General features: G+C 39.9%; 1 protein-coding gene across 1 annotated transcript in view; it reads right to left on the bottom strand.

The window, feature by feature from the left end:
• Positions 1–16,506, bottom strand: part of FHIP2A (FHF complex subunit HOOK interacting protein 2A) — a 46,460-nt gene extending 29,954 nt beyond the window's left edge. The window contains 5 exon segments of the mRNA XM_070752649.1: positions 2,464–2,586; positions 2,754–2,858; positions 3,927–4,096; positions 4,915–4,993; positions 16,129–16,506. Coding sequence (XP_070608750.1) covers positions 2,464–2,586; positions 2,754–2,858; positions 3,927–4,096; positions 4,915–4,993; positions 16,129–16,173 — 522 coding nt within the window. The 5' untranslated portion in view covers positions 16,174–16,506.
• Between the last annotated feature and the right edge of the window lie 5,477 nt (positions 16,507–21,983).

Raw genomic sequence — 21,983 nt, forward strand, 5'->3', positions numbered from 1 at the left:
CCACCTCATATTTGGGGTCATTATTTATCCCGATAAGTGGTGGAGATAGGTATCTATATGATTTTTTGTTTCCATACATGAAGAACTTAGTGGCTTGCCTTCAGTTCCTGCAAGCATTGATTGCACATGTAATTTATTAGATAGCAGAATCCAGAGGGGGGGGGGGATCAAAGGTCAAAATCATAATTAATAAAAAGTGTGTTATTAGTGTAGAGATGTGCTGTGCACTGTTTTAGGCACATTCCTCTGAAGCCAGAAATTTACTCCAATTGTTTTGGTGATAATTTACATATAGTAGCACTAGAGAACTCTTTCCTGAAGCATTTTTTTTGACCAGCAGCAAACAGGGTACAAAACAACATGTTGCTCTATTTCTATCTTGTGATATGACTACCAGAGATCTAGCGCACTAGCCATGTAGTGCAAAGTCTTAAAGGGACCAAAATGCTCTGATCGTGGGCTGTCGTAGTATAGATTGAAAACAGTAACTTGCAAAGTTCCAATGAGAGCTCAACCTTGAAAGGATAAGGCATTTTGATCCAAGATCCTTCCGATAGGCCTGGGCAATAGCGGCTGGGCAAGATTGTTCTTGTCGTTCTTGATGTATACAGTGGAACACTGAAAGCAACAAATTTTTCCAGCGATATAATAGTAGCAGTTGAGTGTCAATGTCTGAGTGTTCATATTATTGTTTCCTGGATTCCAGCTTGTTTTATAAGTACAAGTAATTTTAAAGATAAAACAGGAGAACAGCAACCACTGGATTTGTCTTTGGTTCAGTTTCCTGATTGTCTGAAGATGCTGATGATAATTGTTTATGGGCTCTTCCAGAATATATTACCAACTTTCATATGTGGCTCCCATTGCTAACAGTTCTTTATCCAAGATGGCATAAAATTTGTCAGATGTGATATGTTTGATAAGTAGCACCCACAGGAGAATAGGATGAAGGAGTGTATCTGCCACGAGCAACAACACTCCCAGGGCTACATCATAAGCATAGTCCCTATGATAAAAGGCATATTGGATCTGGATGATGAAAGATGGGCTGAGAGATTAAAGCAATTTTTTCTACTGAAGAATACACAACCAACAAATCTGAACCACATGGGTATGGGGTCCAAAACTGATTGGCAGGCTGTTACTTCTAGTTTGATGAAGAAATTCTCTACTTATAGCAATAGGATTGCTGACATAATCCCGGTCCCTAATGATGAAGCTCAACTGCCTTAAGATTCAATTTTATTTATTTAGTTTGTTTATTTAAAAGATGTACAGTGATCCCTCGATTTTCGCGATCTCGATCTTCGCGAAATGCTACACCACGGTTTTTCAAAAAATAATAAATTAAAAATACGTCTGCATTTTTTTTTGCTATACCGCGGTTTTTCCCACCTGATGACGTCACTCTCTTCCTTCCTTTCTCATCTTTCTTTCTCTCTCTCTTTCTCTATCTTGCTTCTTCCTCTCTCACACTCTCTTCCTCCCTCTCTCATCTCTTTCTTTCCTTCTCTCTCTTTCTCTATCTCTCCCCCTCTTGCTCTCGAGCGGCGGGCGGGCGGGCAGCAGCGAGGAGCCGAAGATCGGGGTTTCCCCTTTGCGTGGGCGGCGGGGAAGACCCAGGGAAGGTTTCTTCGGCCGCCCAGCAGCTGATCTGCTCGGCAGCACTGCTGCAGGAGGACCCGTGTCCGAAAGCCGGTGAGAGGGGTGGATCGGGCGGGCGGGCGAGCGGCGGGCGGTAGCGGCGAGGGCGCCGGACGCGCTGGGGGGCGGGGGCAGCCGACATTCAAAGCAATCTTTGTCGGCTTCCGCACTTTCATCGCTCCCCGGCTCCACCATCTGCGCATGCGCGGCCATGGAAAAAGGGCGTGCATGCGCAGATGGTGTTTTTACTTCCGCACCACTATACTGCGGAAAATCAATTATCGCGAGAGGTCTTGGAACGTAACCCTCGCGATAATCGAGGGATCACTGTATATGGCTGCCCATCTTAAATAACACTGAGTGGATTACCAGCAAAACGTTTGAAATCAAGAGGAAATTATGAGTACACACACTAATCTAGTATTGTTTTTCATGCAAAACCAATTGTTCTAAAGATTTCTATCCAAGGAATCTGTGAATTAGGAAGCAACGCAGTTTAAATTGCTTTGAGTTAATCCAAGTACTACAAATGCGTATAACAAGGAAGGTTAGTGTAGGAAAGTAAAGAAAAAGTCTGTGCTGGATTTATGAATATATATGAATCATTTGTAAAAACATGAGAAATATGTTTCTTATTTAATAAGATTTAAATAATTCATTAAATATTATATTTATAAAAGTATTGTGCCTACTAGTGAAGCACAATTTTCTATAAAATTGAAAAGAACCTTTTAAAAAGAAAATGTTATACATAAGCTGACTTTTCAATACTTAAACAGACTTTTCAGTAAAAGCACAATCAGCAATGCATTAACTTACTTCAAGAAAAAAGTTAACCAGGTATGGATCTTGTTTCAACTTTGAACATACTGTGCAGAGAAACTGGATTTCTTCATTTTCTGTCGGTGTTGCAAGAACTTCACCACAGAGTCTTATTAATTTCTGTTGGGGGGAAAAAATAAGGAAATAATATTTTAAAATCAGACTTCTTTTTTTAAGTAACAATTTCTACTGATTCTTTTGTAGAATCATACTGTAGATGTCCTTAAAATAAAATAAAATATATTTAATTATCAATGTATTTGCCATTTTTGAAATTAATCCAATACCTGTACAGGTCTGTGTACATTTATATGTGGAAGAAGAGGTTGCCGTATTCTTCCCAGAAGTTTAGTATAAAAAGATAAAACCTGCTGTTTCATGCCTGGAGGACACTAGGAAAAAAATGAACAAAAATTAAACATTATATGGAAGCTGATGAAAATAATTGTTTTCAATATTTATTTTTATATGTATAGCTTTAGTTGATCAGCTTCTGATATTACAGAGAGCTTTATTTTTTAACTTATAGTATTGAGCTTTTCTGAATCCTACGTTGATTGAAAAATGGTAACAAATACTTAACAGAGTACTTAACAGAATAAATACTAAATTAATTTTATAACAAATAGAACACAATTGAAGTATTTAAGAAAACTGAATCTTCACAATACACCTTATACAGCAGGGACAAACATCTGGTACATGTTGGAAATACCTTAAAATAAATATATATTACCTACTATTGTTGATCCTTATGAAGCATAGCTTCTTTAAAGATTCCTAGCAGGTGCTAACATGGTTGCTCATCTGGATTTTGAATCACATTTTCCCACCTGAATTGATCTCTGCCTAGACCTTTTTTTGTACGTCATACCAGCATTTTAAACTAACGATGTATATATGCATGGTTGCATTGATTGTATGGAAAGCTACCAATATGGTTTAGGTATGACTTACTGAAAATATAATTAGCATTTGTGGACATAAAACTGGGAAGATGAGACTATGCATGCTGACACTTTCCCAGCAACAATTCCACACATGTGGGCAGGGGGTGGGAGAGACTACAATGAAAGCAACATCACAGAAAGGATAATTTGCCTTTAAAGCTGTACTGTGCAGTTTTTATGAGATTCAGATCAATCATGAATTTATAATTTCAGTAAAGACTAACATAAGCTCAGCAGTAAGAAAACAGGATTGAATAACTCAGGAACAAACTAATTTAGAGTTCGATAGTTTTTAATCTGCCCAACTTGCGATACTTATTTTCATCATTTTCATGTGTTTATGCATGTTTCTAAGTTTTTGCAGTAACATCTTCCTAAATTATCATTTCCAAGACATCATTTCTTGATCAAGAAGACTGGAAGAACATGAAGATTTAACATGTGTTAAATAAATACAATTGTATCCAAACATAAGATTTGCCTTTTATTGATAAAATGTGATAAACTTACATCAGCCTTGCCCAAGGTGTATAAAGTTTCTAAAATTTTGTGATGTAGCAGATATTCCATGCAAGGACCTGTCTCCCCAAATTCCCTTTCATTTTCTTCTTGAACCAAAATGTCCAACATCTGCTCCAGATGTGATGGAATATTGGTATCAGTCACAGGAGCTTTGTCATCTACAGAAAGCATTTACATTAAGATCCAGCTTCATTAGCATGGCACAATAACTTACCATTTTAGCAATTATTGTTTTGATTTATTTTTAAATTTCCTCATATGATAGAAGAAATAGACAAGGCAAATATATCTATTATATTACTAACCACTGAAATTGGTGCATATCTGTTCAATTAATTTCCTATTAAAGTTAAATGATTGATGATATTTTGGTACAAAAGATAAGAAAACTGTTGCAAAAAAGAATTTGGAAAAAATCAAGTTATATATTCTCCTCCTTATACATATTTTCTGATGTTAAGTTTCAATATAAAATATATTTAGCATATGAATAAAAGCAAACAATACATTTATACTACTAGCATAAAAAATTAACTGAAGCTAAATAATTTATTATTAGAATGCTTAAAGCATTCTTTATCAGCATGCTTAAAGTAATAGAGATACAATTTCATCTAAGGAACCGGTTACATTATAAATAAACCAATGGAAAGTTTGTTACATTTCCCCTTATGCAACTTTCTACAAATAAATGGTATTTCAAGGTAAAGAAAGTCAAAGTCACAGGAACAACTTGCAACAGCTGAACTTCTGGAGTTCTAACATTACAAATGTGCTTTAGAAGTGTTGCCAAGTACACCATCCAGAGGTCATCAACTAGAGTCCTTTTTATTTTATTACTTCTTGGATCTGATTCTGTGTATGCCATATGTGTGAAATTACAATTACCATCCACTGAATTAAGGAAGGGTAATAAATTGAAGAAGATTATATTAGATTACTACTTTCTAAGTGACAACAAAGAATTTTATCTTACCTGATGTTTCTATGTAATAATGGGTAATTGCCTTCCAATGGTAAACGAAGTCCTCTTGCAATGGAAGGGAAGGTGCAAGCTGAAGAAATACAAACAAGTGTAAGGCATTTTATATTTCTCCAATAATCATTGAAATTTACTTATGAAGTTGCCACAAAATATGCTTGACAAATACATTGGTCAACAGGTTAATGATATGGAATAGAGCTGTCGTTAGGTTATATAATTATGAATGAATGATCCATAAACCTATAGGCATTATCTTTAACTTATTTACTTTTACTTATAAAATATATTCTAATTTTATTTAGGGAAAATGCCCAGATGGAAAATTATAATAGAACAAAATAAAAGCAATATGAGAAAGGCCCTAGCAAGACTTACAACCTTTAATTCGGTGACCATTTGAAATTACAACAGTATTGAACAATATGGCTGGTCCTATGGTCACAAACAATGAAGTACCAGTGCTATAACATGATTGAAATTTGGATCCATCTGCACTTATTGCAGGGGTGCTTCAACTCCACATACCCTCCACCATCTCTGCCCTTTTGATATCCTGCACTCCACCAAATACCATTTCTGTCCCTCTGTTTTCAGCTGCACTTTGCTATCTTCTTCACCCTTCTAGTGATCCAGGAATCAGGTACTGGGTGAGGGTAAATCCTTGAGATAAAATCTTGCTGTAAGGTCAGCGGGACAATGGAACTCATTTATTGAAATTAGAACTAACTAGGCCAGGCTACAGAAAAGGCAGCATGGCCTCACCAATGCCTGGCAAAGTAGGTAATTAGGCGGTAATTCTCCAGGCAATGATGGAGGCTGTTTGACAAGCGCTGTTTGGAGTACAGTAGTGGCAATATTGGAAGAAGCAAACAGATGAGGGCTTCTGGATTGTGCAACACACACTATGTAGCTTGTGCTGGAAGTGACCTGCCAGGATGTCCATTCACAAAGATGGCCAGGCACTGCCATAAATGCTGTTGGCATTGGGATATTTAAGAGTGGCAAGCAATTTTTCAGGACCCTGGTAGTGGCAGATGGGTCCCTGAAAAAGGCTGCCCCTGCCTCGATAAAAGCTTAAAAGCCTATGCCTGCAACACTTCCATGGCTGCTAATATTGCCCCTGCTATATATATATGCTGGATCAGGGATCGACAAACCCAGGCGCCTGGTCGCCAGTGGCGCCTAGAAAATGTTGTCTGGCGCCTAGAACAGCGTTTCCCAACCGCTGTGCCGCGGCACAGTAGTGTGCCGCGAGACAAGGTCAGGTGTGCCGCAAAGTTCCGCTTCCAAACCGGAAGTTGAGTGTCCCGGCTTGCTTCTTCACACCTTCATTTTCGCGCCTTTCTTCTTCGTGCCTTCCTTCTTTGCAGCAGGTGAGCTTGGGACTCGGCGGGATGGCAATAGTAGCGGCTGAGGCTTTCACTTGTGGCATCGGGAGTGCTAATGGCGGCGGCGGGAATAGCGGGGGGGGGGGCTCCTGCAAGTGGAAGCCTCAGCCCTGGAGCCCCCTCGCCCGCGGGAGTGCTAATAGCGGCGGCGGCGGCGGGAATAGCGGGGGGGGGGGCTCCTGCAAGTGGAAGCCTCAGCCCTGGAGCCCCCTTGCGCCCATGGCTTCTCGTCGATGTCTCTGCCTGCCCGATCCGGAGTGCTAATAGCGGCGGCGGTGGCGGGAATAGCGGGGGGGGGGCTCCTGCAAGTGGAAGCCTCAGCCCTGGAGCCCCCTTGCGCCCATGGCTTCTCGTCGATGTCTCTGCCTGCCCGATCCGGAGTGCTAATAGCGGCGGCGGTGGCGGGAATAGCGGGGGGGGGGCTCCTGCAAGTGGAAGCCTCAGCCCTGGAGCCCCCTTGCGCCCATGGCTTCTCGTCGATGTCTCTGCCTGCCCGATCCGGAGTGCTAATAGCGGCGGCGGTGGCGGGAATAGCGGGGGGGGGCCCTCCCCGCCGCCGCTATTAGCACTCCGGATCGGGCAGGCAGAGACATCGACGAGAAGCCATGGGCGCAAGGGGGCTCCAGGGCTGAGGCTTCCACTTGCAGGAGCCCCCCCCCCGCCCGATCCTTCCTTCTCTCCGGATTTTTTGGGGTGCGGCTTCTTCCACAGCGGTGGCTGCAGCGGCGCTGGCGATCCGGCCGCTAGCCGCTCCAAGCGCTGTGGGAACGCCCACCCCTCTCACAGTGCCGTCCCGGGCTGTCAGTAAAGGGGCTGCTTGCTCGGAACATTCAAACTAAGGGAAACCTTCGCTGGCCTCCACAGAGAAGAAAGGAAGAGAGAGAAAGAGAGAGAGCAACAGAGAGAGAGAGAGTGAGAAAGAACAAGAGAGAGAAAGCATGAGAGCGAGAGAAAGAACAAGAGAGAGAAAGAAAATAAGAGAACAAGAGATAGAGAGACTAAGAGAGAGAGAAAGAAAAGAGAGAGAGAGAGAAAATAAGAGAATGAGAGAGAGCAACAGAGAGAGAGAAAGAAAAGAGAGAGAGAGAGAAAATAAGAGAATGAGAGAGAGCAACAGAGAGAGAGAAAGAACAAGAAAAAGCACGAGAGAAGAAAAGTAAGAGAGAAAAAGAGAGATAGCAAGAGATACTGAAAGAAAGCAAGAGAGAGAGAAAAAAAGAAAGCAAGAGAGACAGATAGGAAGAGGAAAGGAGAGAGAGAGAGAAATGGGAACAAAAAGGGGAGGAGAAATGAGAAAATGATTGAGGCAGAGAATAAGAGGAGAAACAAAAGAGAGAGAGAGGTGATTCTTGAAGCATATGGTAAAAAGCACTCAAATAGTAATAAGAAAAAAACCCCAGCCCTCACCTGTTTTTGAAAAGAATAAAAGAGAATAAAACCCCAGCCCTCACCTGGTTTTGGAAATGGTTTGAGTACACACAGACATATAAGGGGGGGGGGGGGACAGAAATGAGACAGTAGTATAAATTTGAGGAGGGATGATTGATGATTGACTGTATTTATAAGGTGATGTTACATGGGATTGTATGTTCTATGTATAAATACATGTAGAAATACTGTAGATCTGAAGGTCAGCAGTTAAAATCTCATCCCCAGCTCCAGGTTGACTCAGCCTTCCATCCTTCCGAGGTGGGTAAATTGAGGACCCAGATTGTGGGGGCAATATGCTGGCTCTGTTAAAAAGTGCTATTTCTAACATGTTGTAAGCCGCCCTGAGTCTAAGGAGGAGGGGGCATAAAAATTGAATAAATAAATAAATAAATAAATAATATTTACTGTCTTTTTCTGTCATTTTGGTTGGTGGTGTGCCCCAGGATTTTGTAAATGTAAAAAGTGTGCCGCGGCTCAAAAAAGGTTGAAAATCACTGTGCTGGACCACCACTGAATGGAGTTTCCTACATTGCTAAATCTTTTTGTAAGTAGGGTATAGCAGTATATACACAGTATATGCTGTAATTATATGGTTACTATATGGCAGTGTATCCCATTACCAGTACTATATGGCGGACTGCGTAGTGCTGCTGGAAGAACAAAGTCGGGTGCCGCCAGGAGAACGAAGCCGGAGTACTGCCTCGTCCACTCGGACAAAGAAGGGTAAAGAGTTCATGTGTAAGTTATAATTGGCATAGCAGAGCAAAGTGCACATTTTTTTTTCTTTTCTGGGTTCAGGAAAAAAATGAAGCGCAGAGCAACAGAGAGAATACCAGAAAATGAAAAGCAACTGAAAATGACACAGTTCTTTACAAAGACCTCTCTTGAAAGCGCAGTGCAACAGGTAGAAAGTGCCGGGCAACAGGTAACTGAAGAAACAAGAGAAGACCCACCAGCAGAGGAGTCCCCATCAACAAGCCGTTGTCAAACTGCTGGACCCAGGAGATTTAGGCAAGAGTGGTGTAAAGAACTCGCATGGCTTAAATTTGACCATACAACTGGTATAGCTATATGCGAGATTTGTGCTTCCTTCCCTGGCATTGCTGACCAAGCATCTAGGATCGTAAAAGGATTTTCAGGACCCTTTAAACTTGAAACCTTCAAAAAGCACGCAAAGTCTCTCCAGCATCTAAATTGTGTGGAGGCTACACATGCAGCGTTGGCTCCAGAAGCTACTCCATTGGCTGCTTGTATAAGGAAAATGGATGAAGACATGTTTAAACATATGACCATTCTATTTAATGTGGCCTATTATATTGCCAAAAACAACAGACCTTTCACAGATTTTGAAGGGTTGCTAGAGTTGACGGAGAAATTAGGGAGTGCTGTGCGACAGGAATATGCAAACGATAAAAGATGCAAAGAATTAATTTCCCATATTGCAGAAATAATCAGGAAAAACCTAATCAGTGAGCTCAAAGAGGCAAAATATGTCAGCTTGATGCTAGATGGCTCAACTGACAAAGCAGGGGTTGAACAACTGATTCTGTATGTCAGGTACATCAAGGACAACAGGGTCAAAGAAGTATTTCTTTCTGTTTCTCCTCTTGAAATGGCTACTGCAGATGGATATTTAGAAGCGCTCACAGAAGAACTTAGAACACTTGGTCTTGTAGGCTGGCTTTCTTCAAGTCACTTGATTGCCATTGGTACAGATGGTGCTGCCAGCATGATTGGGACCGAAAATGGCTTGGTGCAGAAAATACGCCAAAACATCAGTCATTTAATTGGCATTCACTGTGTTGCACACCGATTGAACTTAAGTGTATTAAGTTCAGTAAAACAAGCTAAATTAATTGATGACCTTGACTCTATTTTAAAGAAACTCTACCAATTTTATCAATACTCACCTAAGAGAATGCGACAGCTGAAGCAAGTAGCAGAAAACCTGCACCTTACAATTCTGAAATTCCAATACTTGCATAATGTCAGATGGATAGCAAGCAAAGTCGGTGCTCTGTCTGCACTTGTCAAAGACTGGAAATGCGTGACAATCCACCTAGAAAGTGTGGCTGCGGAAAAAGACAGTGCCTCTGCAGCTGCCCATGGTTTACTGAGAAAGCTCACAGATTTTACATTTGTTCACATGCTCCATTTTCTACTGGACTATCTGGAAATTCTTAAAAACTTGTCACTTATATTTCAAAGGGAAGAGCTTTTTTTAAGCACAATTGAGTTGCATGTGAAAAGCACAATTTCAACAATCAATTCACTTAGAGATGCACCAAAACAACATGAGGCCAGATTTGTCTCAGGAACATCTCTTCAAGGACTGTTTCAAAATGTACAGCTACATGGACTGAGCAACACTGTAGCTGCATCAATTCAGCAGGAAAAAGCTAATTTAATTAATCATGCAGTTAAATACTTGACAGTGCGATTTCTAAGTGATATAAATATTGAAAGATCCACCGCAGTGTTTGACACCTTTGCCTGGCCAGCAGGAACAACATTGCAAGACTACGGTGTGGTTGAGATTACTGCATTGGCTCATCATTTTCGTAAACAGCTATCTCCACCTGAAAGTGATGACCAATGCATTCACTCACTCCTCAATGAGTGGTATGAGTTTAAGGTCCTTGGAAAAGGAAAGAAACTGTGTGAGCTTCTGGATTTGGCACTCTCCAACACCGAGAGATTTCCAGTTCTGGGAAACCTGTTGTCGATTGTAGCGGTGCTCCCTGTCTCAACCTCATGTTGTGAAAGAGGATTTAGTTTGATGAACATGGTCAAAAATAAATTCAGATCAAGGATGCAAGAAGAAAGTTTAAGTGACTTGTTTATGATCACCATGAATGGGCCATCTGTGAAGGCGTTTGATCCTGCCAAGGCTGTGGACCACTGGTACTTCAGCTCTAAAATCACAAGGCATGTTCATGGCCACAAAACGCAAAGTGAAAAACACTAGAATGTTGCCTAAAATCTAAAATATCAAAATATAATATTTATTATCTTTAAAAGTAAAATGTTGTTTATAACGTTTGTAATGTTTTTTTTGTTAAATTAAAAACCAAGTTTGCTTAAAAAAAATTCTGGCTCCTAAATTTTTTGGCTGGCTCCTAGATTCTGAACAACTTTGTCGACCCCTGTGCTGGATAACTCATTTGTTTTTACAAGACTACCCACTCCACAACCTTTCTGGCCAATGAGGAGGTGAACCACATGATGAAAGGTATTAGCCATTTAACTTTTAATGTATGGAAAATCTCAAGTGTCTTAAAATCTTTTTCTGATTGGCTAATCCCTCTATTTTATAATGTGGCTCATCTTCCTTCTACAGACCTTACCTAATGTTTTTCTTAGTTGGTATTTGAGAAGAAAATGATTTACTTAACTGAAAATACACACAAACCTCACAAACTTTTGTCTGCACATTCCATGCTTATATCACTGCATTTTTTTCAACTGTTTAATTTAGTATAATTTCCTCCTACACCCAATCTTAAGTACTATAATAAATATGATCTGAAATCATCATTACCGCAAGGCTTTAAATCCTGCTTTCCTTAAATTGCTGCTCGTAATTAGTTTCTGGCTTGACTTTAATAGGAAACAAATTCTCAACTACAATGGTTAAGACTTTACTTTCTGGAAATCAAACCATATAGTTGTGGATATGTCTGTGTGGTTTTTTTTGCTTTTTTTGCATCCAATGTTTGCTTGCTTTTTTTCCCCTTTGTGGTTGGCAATACTGTACTATAAAAGCCATTCCATCAATTTACAATTTCCATTCAATTTACAAAAAAGTCTATTTGTGACTTGTTCAATACCACTATCATTTAAAAAAAATCTAAAACACCAAAAATGTCCAACAGTCCAAATTGTTGTGGCTCTTCCAGCTTAGCATATGTAAATCCAGCTAGTGATTTTAATGAATCACAAGACTAGACTTTGAGCAAAATCTTTCTCTGAATGAACCCCCAAAAATAAAAATATGAAAAAAATGCAAATTCAGCTAGTACTTATACCAGAAACCCATTCTATTTAATAATTTTAGATTTACAGTACTAGTCTAATTAAAAAAAAAACCTATTAATGGGATAATAATTAATAATAATAATTTATTAGACTTGTATGCCACCCCTCTCCAGATAGATGCTTTTAATCAATGATTTCTACAATAGTTTTTTGAGAATGTGCTTTGTAAAAACATAAAATAAAACCAATATTTGCATATAGAGAATAAATTGTATTTACTATTCACCTAAATATGTACCAACTGTTATGAACATAGATAGTAAACAACAACAATACGGCTTACTGATAGTATTAACAGTCAGTCCCAATACACCAGAGTTTCCAAGTAATGAATTAGTTGTATGACTTAACAGATTAATTCAAGTAATGTAAATATACACAAATTACAAATGCGTGAATAAATGCTCTGCATTTTCTGTTCCATGGCAAAGGTGTGAATATCAAAGTCATGTATAGCAAGACCTGAATCTATAGGAACTGAAAAGTTACGTTCCAGACTCTACAATTATTCTTTTCCCCTGAAAACTTCATTTCTCTTCCCCTCCATAGCTTTTGTCTATATATTTCATCTCTCACTGAACTCTCCTCTCTCACTCAGTCATGGTGGATATCACTGGGGCAGATTCAGGTGTCTCTTCTTCAGATTGAATGTGGTTGGCTGGTGATAGAAATGCCCCATTTTTACCTCTGGATCACATTCGTTTTTCTGCTTTTCCCTGTTCTTGTATGACCTAAAAGAGATTATTGAACATAGCACTAGACCAATGTTTTTCAACCAGTGTGCCGCGGCACACTAGTGTGCTGTGAGACATGGTCAAGTGTGCCGTGCGGAAATTAAACATGGGTCCCCAAACTACCATTCCTGCCAGGATATCCCTTTTGTGTTCATTGAAACAGGCCCAGGTTTCACACTAAGTGAGTATAAATACATTGAGAAACTATATTATTAACTATGTGTATAATATGTACTGCGTTAGAGTGTCATTTTGTGTAATTTTGCTTGGTGGTGTGCCCCAGGGTTTTGTAAATGTAAAAAATGTGCTGCGGCTCAAAAAGGGTTGAAAATCACTGCACTAGACATTACTTGCAATTGCAATAATTAAATTGCATGCAGTCTTTTGCAACACTAGCATTCATTGGCACAACTGAGAATTCCATCAAGAGAACACATTGTGTTCTCCACAATCCATCTGTCATTCTTTTCTTTTCTAAAGTAACAAAATACAAGGTCAAAACTAATGATACACTAAAAGCATTACATATTCCAAGGCTTAATTTCTATCAATTGCAGATATTAGAAACCATGGATAACCAGCAATTACTCAGAGCACATAAATTGACTCAAATGAATTTTTAAATACGTGTAGTGTCCAAAGAGAAAAATGCTGTGCAGCATTAAGTGTACTAAACAATGAGTCATGTTGTAACCTTAGAACAAGAGGTAAATTTATAATTTATAAACAGGTTTTTTCTATCTTTTTTCTCCCTTCCTTGTAGTTTTAGATTTCCTTTTGATTTCTTTCTATCCTCCTCCATAAATATCATACTTCAGCATCAATGTAGATACTGATAGTTCTTGTAGCAGAAATAATCCCTTGATCTATATAATCTTCTTACAGAAAGCATACTTATATTAATGTGAAGTGTGGGGTGTGCGTGCACATGTGCCTTTAGTTCTCACAATCAAGCAGTATTCAAGGAAGCATTTCCTTTGCATAGGAATAGACAATGATTTGTGTTCAGCATAGATTAATTGCAGAAATAACCTGTGTGGATCCTAATGACAAGTTTATAATGTACATGGGTATCACACAACTGTCCCTTATGTCAAGTTATATTTCTTTAGAACCCACTATACTTGAATCCATACTTTGTAAGATAATGCTGGTTCATAGTGTGTTAGAAACCAGGCCACACAGCTGGAGGTGAATGGCAGGTTAACAAGCAATACCGAAACCATCTGTCCCTGGTCCATGGAAAAACTGTCCTCCATGAAACCAGTTCCCGTTGTCAAAAAGGTTGGGGACCACTCTCCTAGTATGCAGTCTTAACCAAGAACTTGTTAGCAAAAGGTCCTACCAAGTTTAATACAACTTTCTGTTTAAATGCATATAAATGTTACAGTTAATTTCCATTGTCAATTTTTCAAGGTGACAAAGATGCATTTCCACTTGTGCCAGCCTCTTATATGAAAAATATATGCTTATGCAGTTAAAACTGTTTTACAACTGTAGTAATATACTGCTTTCACTCCACCCTTTCCATTAGTTTGACTCCTATGATTAAATATGCCATAGACTACCATCCAGTAGAGCAACTAATGAATGCCTTGGAAAAGATATTAAAATACCGTTATGTATCTATAACTTCAAAGATCAGAATCATGCAAGCTATGTTATTCCCTGTGACACTCTGGAAGTGAAAGTTGCACTTTAAAGAAATAGGATTGGAAGAACATTAATGCTTTTCAACTTTGATGTTGAAGGAGACTCTTAAGAATATCATGGATAGCCAAGAAAATAAACTGATAAATAATTGAACAAATCAATCTAGAGTTCTTACTTGAAGCCCAAATAACTAAGTTTCATTATCCATTATGCAAAGACCCAGCTCTCCAGAAATAAAATGGATAGAACTACAGAGTTTCAGAGATGATGATATTTTTATTTCTTTCCTAGTACATTTAGCTTATTAGTAACCTTGAATATCATTAAGTAGTCTTGGTTAATGTATTTTATTATCCTTATGTACACTGAGAGTATATACACCTAAGACAAATTCCTTGTGTGTCCAATCTACTTGGCCAAAAAATAATAATTCTAATTCTTATGAGCGCAGGAGGAACAAACAGATCAGGGATAAAACAACTTAGAGAAAATCCATCTATGTGATTACTATGAGTCGAAAATGATTTGATGGCACATAATTGACCTATCAATGATTAAAGTATACAAAGAAGCCATGCTTTGTAATTATATAGTACTCAAGCGTGGTACAGTAATGGTAGAGCCATGAAGTAATCAATGCATATTGTGACATCATTCTCTGCTGAATGTGCAATAGGGGACTTTGTCCCCTCCAGGTCCAGCACAGAACTTCAATGGATCTCTCTCGTCAAAGTACAAAAAATCCTATTCCTGCCAAAAACTTCCCAGGGTTTTATTAACAGTTGCTGTAAGGAGCCAGATGTGATCTATCAAATCCCCTCATCTTTAAACTGTTGTTCCCTAGGAAAACATCATTAAAATCAAGGATCAGCTGATCTGATAGTAGATCAGATCCTCTCTTCAAAGCATATACTGCACTTGAGGAACAAGGTTATCCTCTGAAAATGAAAATTGGAAGACTCTCACATTATTTATATATATTTATTTTATTATTTATTTATAATTCTACTTCTATGCCGCCCAATCCCAATGGGGAGATACAGTATACACACACACACACACACACACAGTATATGCGCGTGCATCTGCACACATACACAGAGACATATATTGCTCAAAAAAATAAAGGGAACACTCAAATAACACATCCTAGATCTGAATGAATTAAATATTCTCATTGAATACTTTGTTCTGTACAAATTTGAATGTGCACAACAGCATGTGAAATTGATTGTCAATCAGTGTTGCTTCCTAAGTGGACAGTTTGATTTCACAGAAGTTTGATTTACTTGGAGTTATAATGTGTTGTTTAGGTGTTCCCTTTATTTTTTTGAGCAGTGTATACACATACATACACACACACACACACAAGTTGTATTTTGTAGTAAAATCTGCTCTGCTATTGACCTGAAGGCTTCTGGTGATCTAAAAATAAAACTACACCCATTTTAATTGTCTAATTGTCTTTTGTTACAAAACAAGTACCTTTTTATTTACCAGAACCTTTTAGCTAGTTTCTATTTGGCTATACTTTTTTGTTTTAACATAAACATTTGTCTATTGGTTTATCCCTCCTCTAGCCCAGGCCCAAAATACACGAATAAATAAATAAAGTAAATAAACAAAGTAAACATATAAAATAAAGAAAGGAAACTGAGCTACCTAGCTGAATTCAATCAGGGACTAGAAGGTAAAAAAGGAAGCAAGAATTATATCGTCAAGTTCTTACATTCTACTTTGCCGTATGAATACGGGTGGGCGGATGAGTTCTCTCCCCCTCCCTTCCCCAACCGGAAAAAATAAACCAGTTAAAATGATTAGGTAGGTGATCTGAGGCAGAAAGACGAAGGCAGCTGGACAAGAGAGGGAAACCGAGAGTGGGCCCTGAAAAACGAGGGTTCCCCAGCCTAGGCCCGAGATAAGCCCCGGCCTTGCGTGGCGGGCGCTTCCGATGGCCTTACCGCTTCCACGGCGTGCTGCAGGATAGAGGTGAACTTGGAGAACATCTTGTCCCTGGACTGTTGCAGCCGCCGGCGGGAGGATCTGGAGAGCTCTTCGATCCTCCGCCTCCGCTCCAGGGTGAGGGCTGCATACGGCTGACCGAACAGCGGGGATCGGATCGGCTGCCGAAGCAAGACGGGACTGCCTCCAGCTCTGCCTGCCGCAAGGAGACGACACCGTGGCACTGACGGAGGCGGACACCCACCCGCGCCGGGCTTCGGCGACGGGGCCCGGAAGCCGAACGCTTTCGCCCGGCGGTCGTTCGCTTCTGTTCCCTCCCCTCGCGGGGCCTTCTAAGAACCGCTACCGCCGCGGGCGCTGCCGTCGCTGCAGCGCTTTTAAAGCAGCAAGTGAGGAGAACTACAGTGGGCCCGGAAAAGGACAAGAGCGCAGCTTCTTTCAGTTCTTCTTGCCGGATATCAGGCGGCGTCTAGTCGCACCTTCTCAGGCTCTGTTTTGGCGAAGTTTTCGTCAGTTGCATCTCACTCCCAAAACCACCCGCTTTTCTTATTTATAAATCGAAGGGTGGCATTTAGTATTGCCTCGCACAAAGCCTTTATATTAGCCCTTATAACTGTGGCTTGCTTTTATATATGTAAGTCAGAGCCCCAGGTTCAAATCCCAGTAAAGGTGTGGCTACCTGATGAAGGCAAATAAGCCCGAAATAGATCTATAGTCTCCCTTCCTTTTCATTATCAGCAAAAATATGTTGGTGTGTGTGTTCGACAAACAAGTATAGAATTATAGTTTGTATTAACATAAGTAGAAAGTAGTGATAAAAAGGATAATAAGCCAGTAGGACAGGGACGGTAGGCACAATGTTGTGATAATACATGCCCCCTTACAGACCTCTTAGAAAAGGGGAGAGGTCAACTGTAGATAATTTAAGGTTGAAGATTTGGGGGTTGGGAAGAAACAACAGTCAGGTAATGATTTCCAGGCTTTGATCACTCTGTTGCTGAAGTCGTAGTTTTCTGCAGTCGAGTTTTGAGCAGTTTACATTTAATTTGAATCTATAAGTGCTTATGTGTTGTGTTTGAAGGTGAAGTAGTAATTAACAGGAAGGACATTATGATGTATGATTTTATGAACTACAGTTAAAGACCTAGTTGTAAGTTGTCTAATATTAGTATTTGAAGTCTGGAGGAGTAAGTTACCGTACTTTTGGCTCCATAAGACGCAGTTTTTTTCCTCCCAAAGTAGGATGAAAAATCAGCGGCGTCTTATGGAGCGAAGATGCAGGCAGGGAGGGGGGGAGGCGCTGGAGCAGAGGGGGGGTGGCGATATACTCACCAAAAGTGTCCCGCCTCTGTCGCTGCCTCTCCTCTTCCCAACCCCGAAGAGAGCCGCGCCTTTCGGCCTCCGGAAGTGCTGGGCCGGGGGACGCCTCCACTGCGCAGGTTTAGGAGGCGGAGCGGCACCGGAGGAGTGTTGGCGGCTCCGAGCCTTTGGGAAGGCTACGGGAATCGCTTCAGGAGGCGGGGAGGTCTCGAAGACCCAAAACCCAGCCAGTCGCTCGCAGCCGGTCGGAGCTGCCCGTCCGACACCTCCGTCCGACCCATCCGATGCTGGCGCCTCCCTCCCTGCCTGCCTGCCGGCCCCTGCGCACCCCAACCCCCCCGAACTCCCGGGGAAGGCAGTCCCCATTCCCCCCCCCGCTTGCCAGCTCTCGCTTTGGTGTTTCTCCGGTGGAAGCAAGGCGGTTGAGTTGCTCCGAGGTTCTGCTTCCAAGCAACCGTTTGCCGCCTCCCCGCAAGCCCCCTGCTCGAAGCTGCAAGCGCGAGATCCTGGGGCGAGGGGGAGGCGGCAGTCCTGCGCTTTGCACTGGGGAGGTGCAGCGGGGAACCGGGGAGGAAGCCACCCCTCTGTGCTGGGAGGGAAGAAGGAACAATGTTCACTATCTCCCAGGACCACCAAGCCCCCTTCCAACAGCACATGCGAGGCTCCTGGCCTGCCAGCTCTCAGCTTCTCATTTCTGCTTTCTCTCTTGCTCTTTCATTCTTTTCTCTTTCTCTTTCTTTCTTTCTTTCTCTTTCTTTCTCTCCTTCCTTCCCTCCTTCCATTTCTTTCATTCCCCCTCTCTATTTTTATTTCTCTTTCATTCTCTTTCTCTTTTTCTTTCTTTCTTGCTCTTTTTCTTTCTCTCTTTTACCTTCCCTCCTTCCATTTCTTTCATTCCCCCTCTCTATTTTTATTTCTCTTTCATTCTCTTTCTTTCTCTCTTTTTCTTTCTTTCTTGCTCTTTTTCTTTCTCTCTTTTACCTTCCCTTCCTCTATTTCTTCTTTTCTTTCTCCTTCCTACCTTCTTCCCTCCCTCCCTCCCTTCCTTCAGTCCTTCCTCTCTTACTCTCCCCTTTCATAAGTTTACTTGCTTCCTTCCTCTGTTCTGTCCCTTCCCCCTTTCTTTCTTTCTATTTTTTTTCTATTTTCCTCCTCTAAAATCTAGGTGCGTCTTATCAGCAGGTGCGTCTTATAGAGCGAAAAATACGGTAATTTGTTTCAAGAGGAGGAGTGAAGGACTCTCTTAATTGTATTAATGACTGATATGAAGTGTGGGTTCCATACAGGTGAGCTGTATTCAAGATTTGGCCTGACAAATATTTTGTATGCTCTGGTTAGCAGTTCAGTGTTTCTAAAGAAGAAGCTATGTAAGATTAGATTTGCAACTCTTAAATGCTTTTTTGGCAATGTTGTTACAGTGGGCTCTAGCATTTAGGACATTGGATATTAATACTCTAGTTCTCAACCTTTTTAATGCCATGACCCCTTAATATAGTTCCTCATGTTGTGGTGACCCCCAACCATAAGTCAGGCCAATTCTCCCAACAGAGCTTTAAGCTGATTGGCAGGAAGGTTAGAGGGACACCCCCACTGTAAACGCCTGATTGCTCCTATTGTAAAACTATGTTTCAAGGTGCAGAATAGAATCTTTAGTTCCTAACACCAGGGGAAATTTGTTTTTCCCCATGATCTTAGGCGACCCCTGTGAAAAGTTATTTCGACCCCTAAAGGGGTCCCGATCCCCAGGTTGAGAACCACTGCTCTAAGGTCTTTGACAGAGTGAGGGTCATCTATGAGTTCATTACTTCCAAGTATGTATTTAATATTCTGATTCTTTTAACCAATGTGTAAGAAAGAGCATTTGTTGGTTGAGATTTGAAGTTGCCAGTTGTTAGACCATTCAGCTACATGATCAAGGTCCTTTTGAAGGGTAGAAGCATTGTTGGTGGTATTAAATAGTTTAACATCATCAGCAAAGAGAACACAGTTGCTTGTAATATGGTATAACAAAGACCATATTTACCTAACTACTGTACTTTCCAAGAGAAAGTACTGTTACTGATAAAACAACTTTCTGTCCTTTTTTCCTTTTGATTTCAATAGGTATGTTTTGCCTATGTATGAATTTTATTTGTGTATGACTAGGATCTTTAAACAATACAAGTAATCCTTGCATACAAACACAGGTGAGGCCTAAAATTATTGTTGCTAAGAGAGTCAGTTGTTAAGTGAATTTGGTTCCCCATTGACTTTGCTTGTCAGAAGGTCACAAAAGGTGATATGATCCTGGGACACTACAATCGTCAGCAATATGAGTCATTTGCCAAGTGTCTGAATTTTGATCCCATGATCATAGGAATGTTAAAAAGGTCCTAAGTATAAAAAGTAGACATAAGTCACTTTTTTCTGTGCTGTTGCAACATTGAGCAGTCTGAACTGTTGTAAGTCAAAGACTACTATATGATGGTAGATGGTAGTACCTACATAATCTTGATGAAAAGCTAAGCAGGGACTGAATCGTATTAGCACATGGCAGAATTTTGTTAGCTAGATTGGGGAATAAATTATATTGGGGAATAAATTATTACACACACACATTCAAAAGCAAACTACAGTACAGTGTTCCTTCGATTTTCGCGGGGGATGCGTTCCGAGACTGCCCGCAAAAGTCGAATTTCCGCGAAGTAGAGATGCAAAAGTAAATACACTATTTTTGGCTATGAACAATATCACAAGCCTTCCCTTAAAACTTTAAACCCCTAAATTGCAATTTCCCATTCCCTTAGCAACCATTTAGATTATTACTCACCATGTTTATTTATTAAAGTTTATTTTAAAAAAAAATTATTAAAGGCAGACGAAAGTTTGGCGATGGCATATGACATCATCGGGTGGGAAAAAACGTGATATAGGGAAAAAACCCGCGAAGTATTTTTTAATTAATATTTTTGAAAAACCATGGTATAGACTTCGTGAAGTTTGAACCCGCGGAAATCGAGGGAACACTGTACCTCTATTTTACAGAAAACCGTATTGATGTGTCTAACAGACATCAGGGAATTAAACTCAATTTGAGGGAGCGCTTCAGGGAATGTGTGATGCTTAGGTTGATTAAAATAGAATAGATTTTAGAAAAAAACAGAAAAGAGGGATTAGGGCAATTTGAAATGCTTCAGAATAAGGGCCTCCAGCTTTGTTCAATGTTTGCTCTGTGCCTGTATATTTCTGCACCAGATCTTTTTAGATAATGCTATCTCATCTAAAACTAAAGATGGAAAATCTCCAGATGTAGGTGGATCCTAAAACCCACAGCAACTGAGTCACAATAAGGTTGAACCTGTTGCTCCCTATTCCAATCCCCATAGCCTTCAGAAACGAAAAAAAACCTTTTGAGGTTCTATCATTTGTCATAGGCAGGAATGGCAATGTATAGCTGAATATCATAGCCATATCTAAGATTCAGTATTCCAACTAATCATTTTTGAAGAAGTTCAGTAAAGTCATACCATGGTTTCCCCAAAATACGACATCTTGGGATAATAAGCCCAATCAGGCTTTTGAGTGCACAACAATAAGGCCAAAACTTATTTCAGGGTTCAAAAAAAATATATAAGAGGGTCTTATTTTTTTGGGAAAATGGTAGTTAATTTCTACCAGGACAAATCAGGAGAAACAAGTAGAAAAATAGCTAATATATTTTGTTGGAATGAATTTGGTACTATACACTAAAAATAGGGCATCATGGAAAGCCTTTTTTTTTTTTTAAAGGAAAGCTAGGCATATTTGTAATACTAGTTTTTTGCAGTTACAAGAGATGTTATAAATATAGATTTTGAGGCAAAGGGATCCTGTAGTGAGATAAGTACATTACTAGCATCCTTTGACATTCCTGCAACTGCTTATAGCATGAATATATAATTGATACTTATTGGTTCTCCTTCACTTACTGTAATTTAACTGGAATTACAGTTGTAAGTTGTTAAAGTCTAAGTCAAGGTAACACATGACCAGGCCTGATTTTTTTTTTTTTAAATCTTGCTGCAGTCATTAAGCAGATGCCCTGGCTGTTAAGCAAATCAATTTTTCCAATGAAAATATTCACCAGTAACAAGAAATAAATACCAGAAACTGGCAAAATATATTGCAATTTACAATAATAAAAGTGAGGTAGTTTCCAAGCACCCAAAATCACATACCTAAGTATGTGTATGTGGGTGGCTGTCATAACTTTAAAAACAAGTCATAATTAGTTCTAAGGAATTCTGTCTTAACTTTGAACTGTCATTAACCAATCATAAGTCAAGAACTACCGGTATGTATATTTGCTTCTGTTAAATGACAATTTTAATTCAATCGGTACTAAGTTTGTAGAAAGTGCAATAACCTGGACTGCAACAAATCTGCATAAATTGTGAACTACTGTGGACCATTGATTTAATTTTCCATATTTGTAAATATAACATTGGAAACGTATCACTGGATAGGATAAGGAATTTCAGAATTCAGTTCAGCTGGAAAATAAATGCTTTCTCCA

Source organism: Erythrolamprus reginae, chromosome 5 (assembly GCF_031021105.1).
Source record: "Erythrolamprus reginae isolate rEryReg1 chromosome 5, rEryReg1.hap1, whole genome shotgun sequence".
Classification (NCBI taxonomy): Eukaryota; Metazoa; Chordata; class Lepidosauria; order Squamata; family Dipsadidae; genus Erythrolamprus; species Erythrolamprus reginae.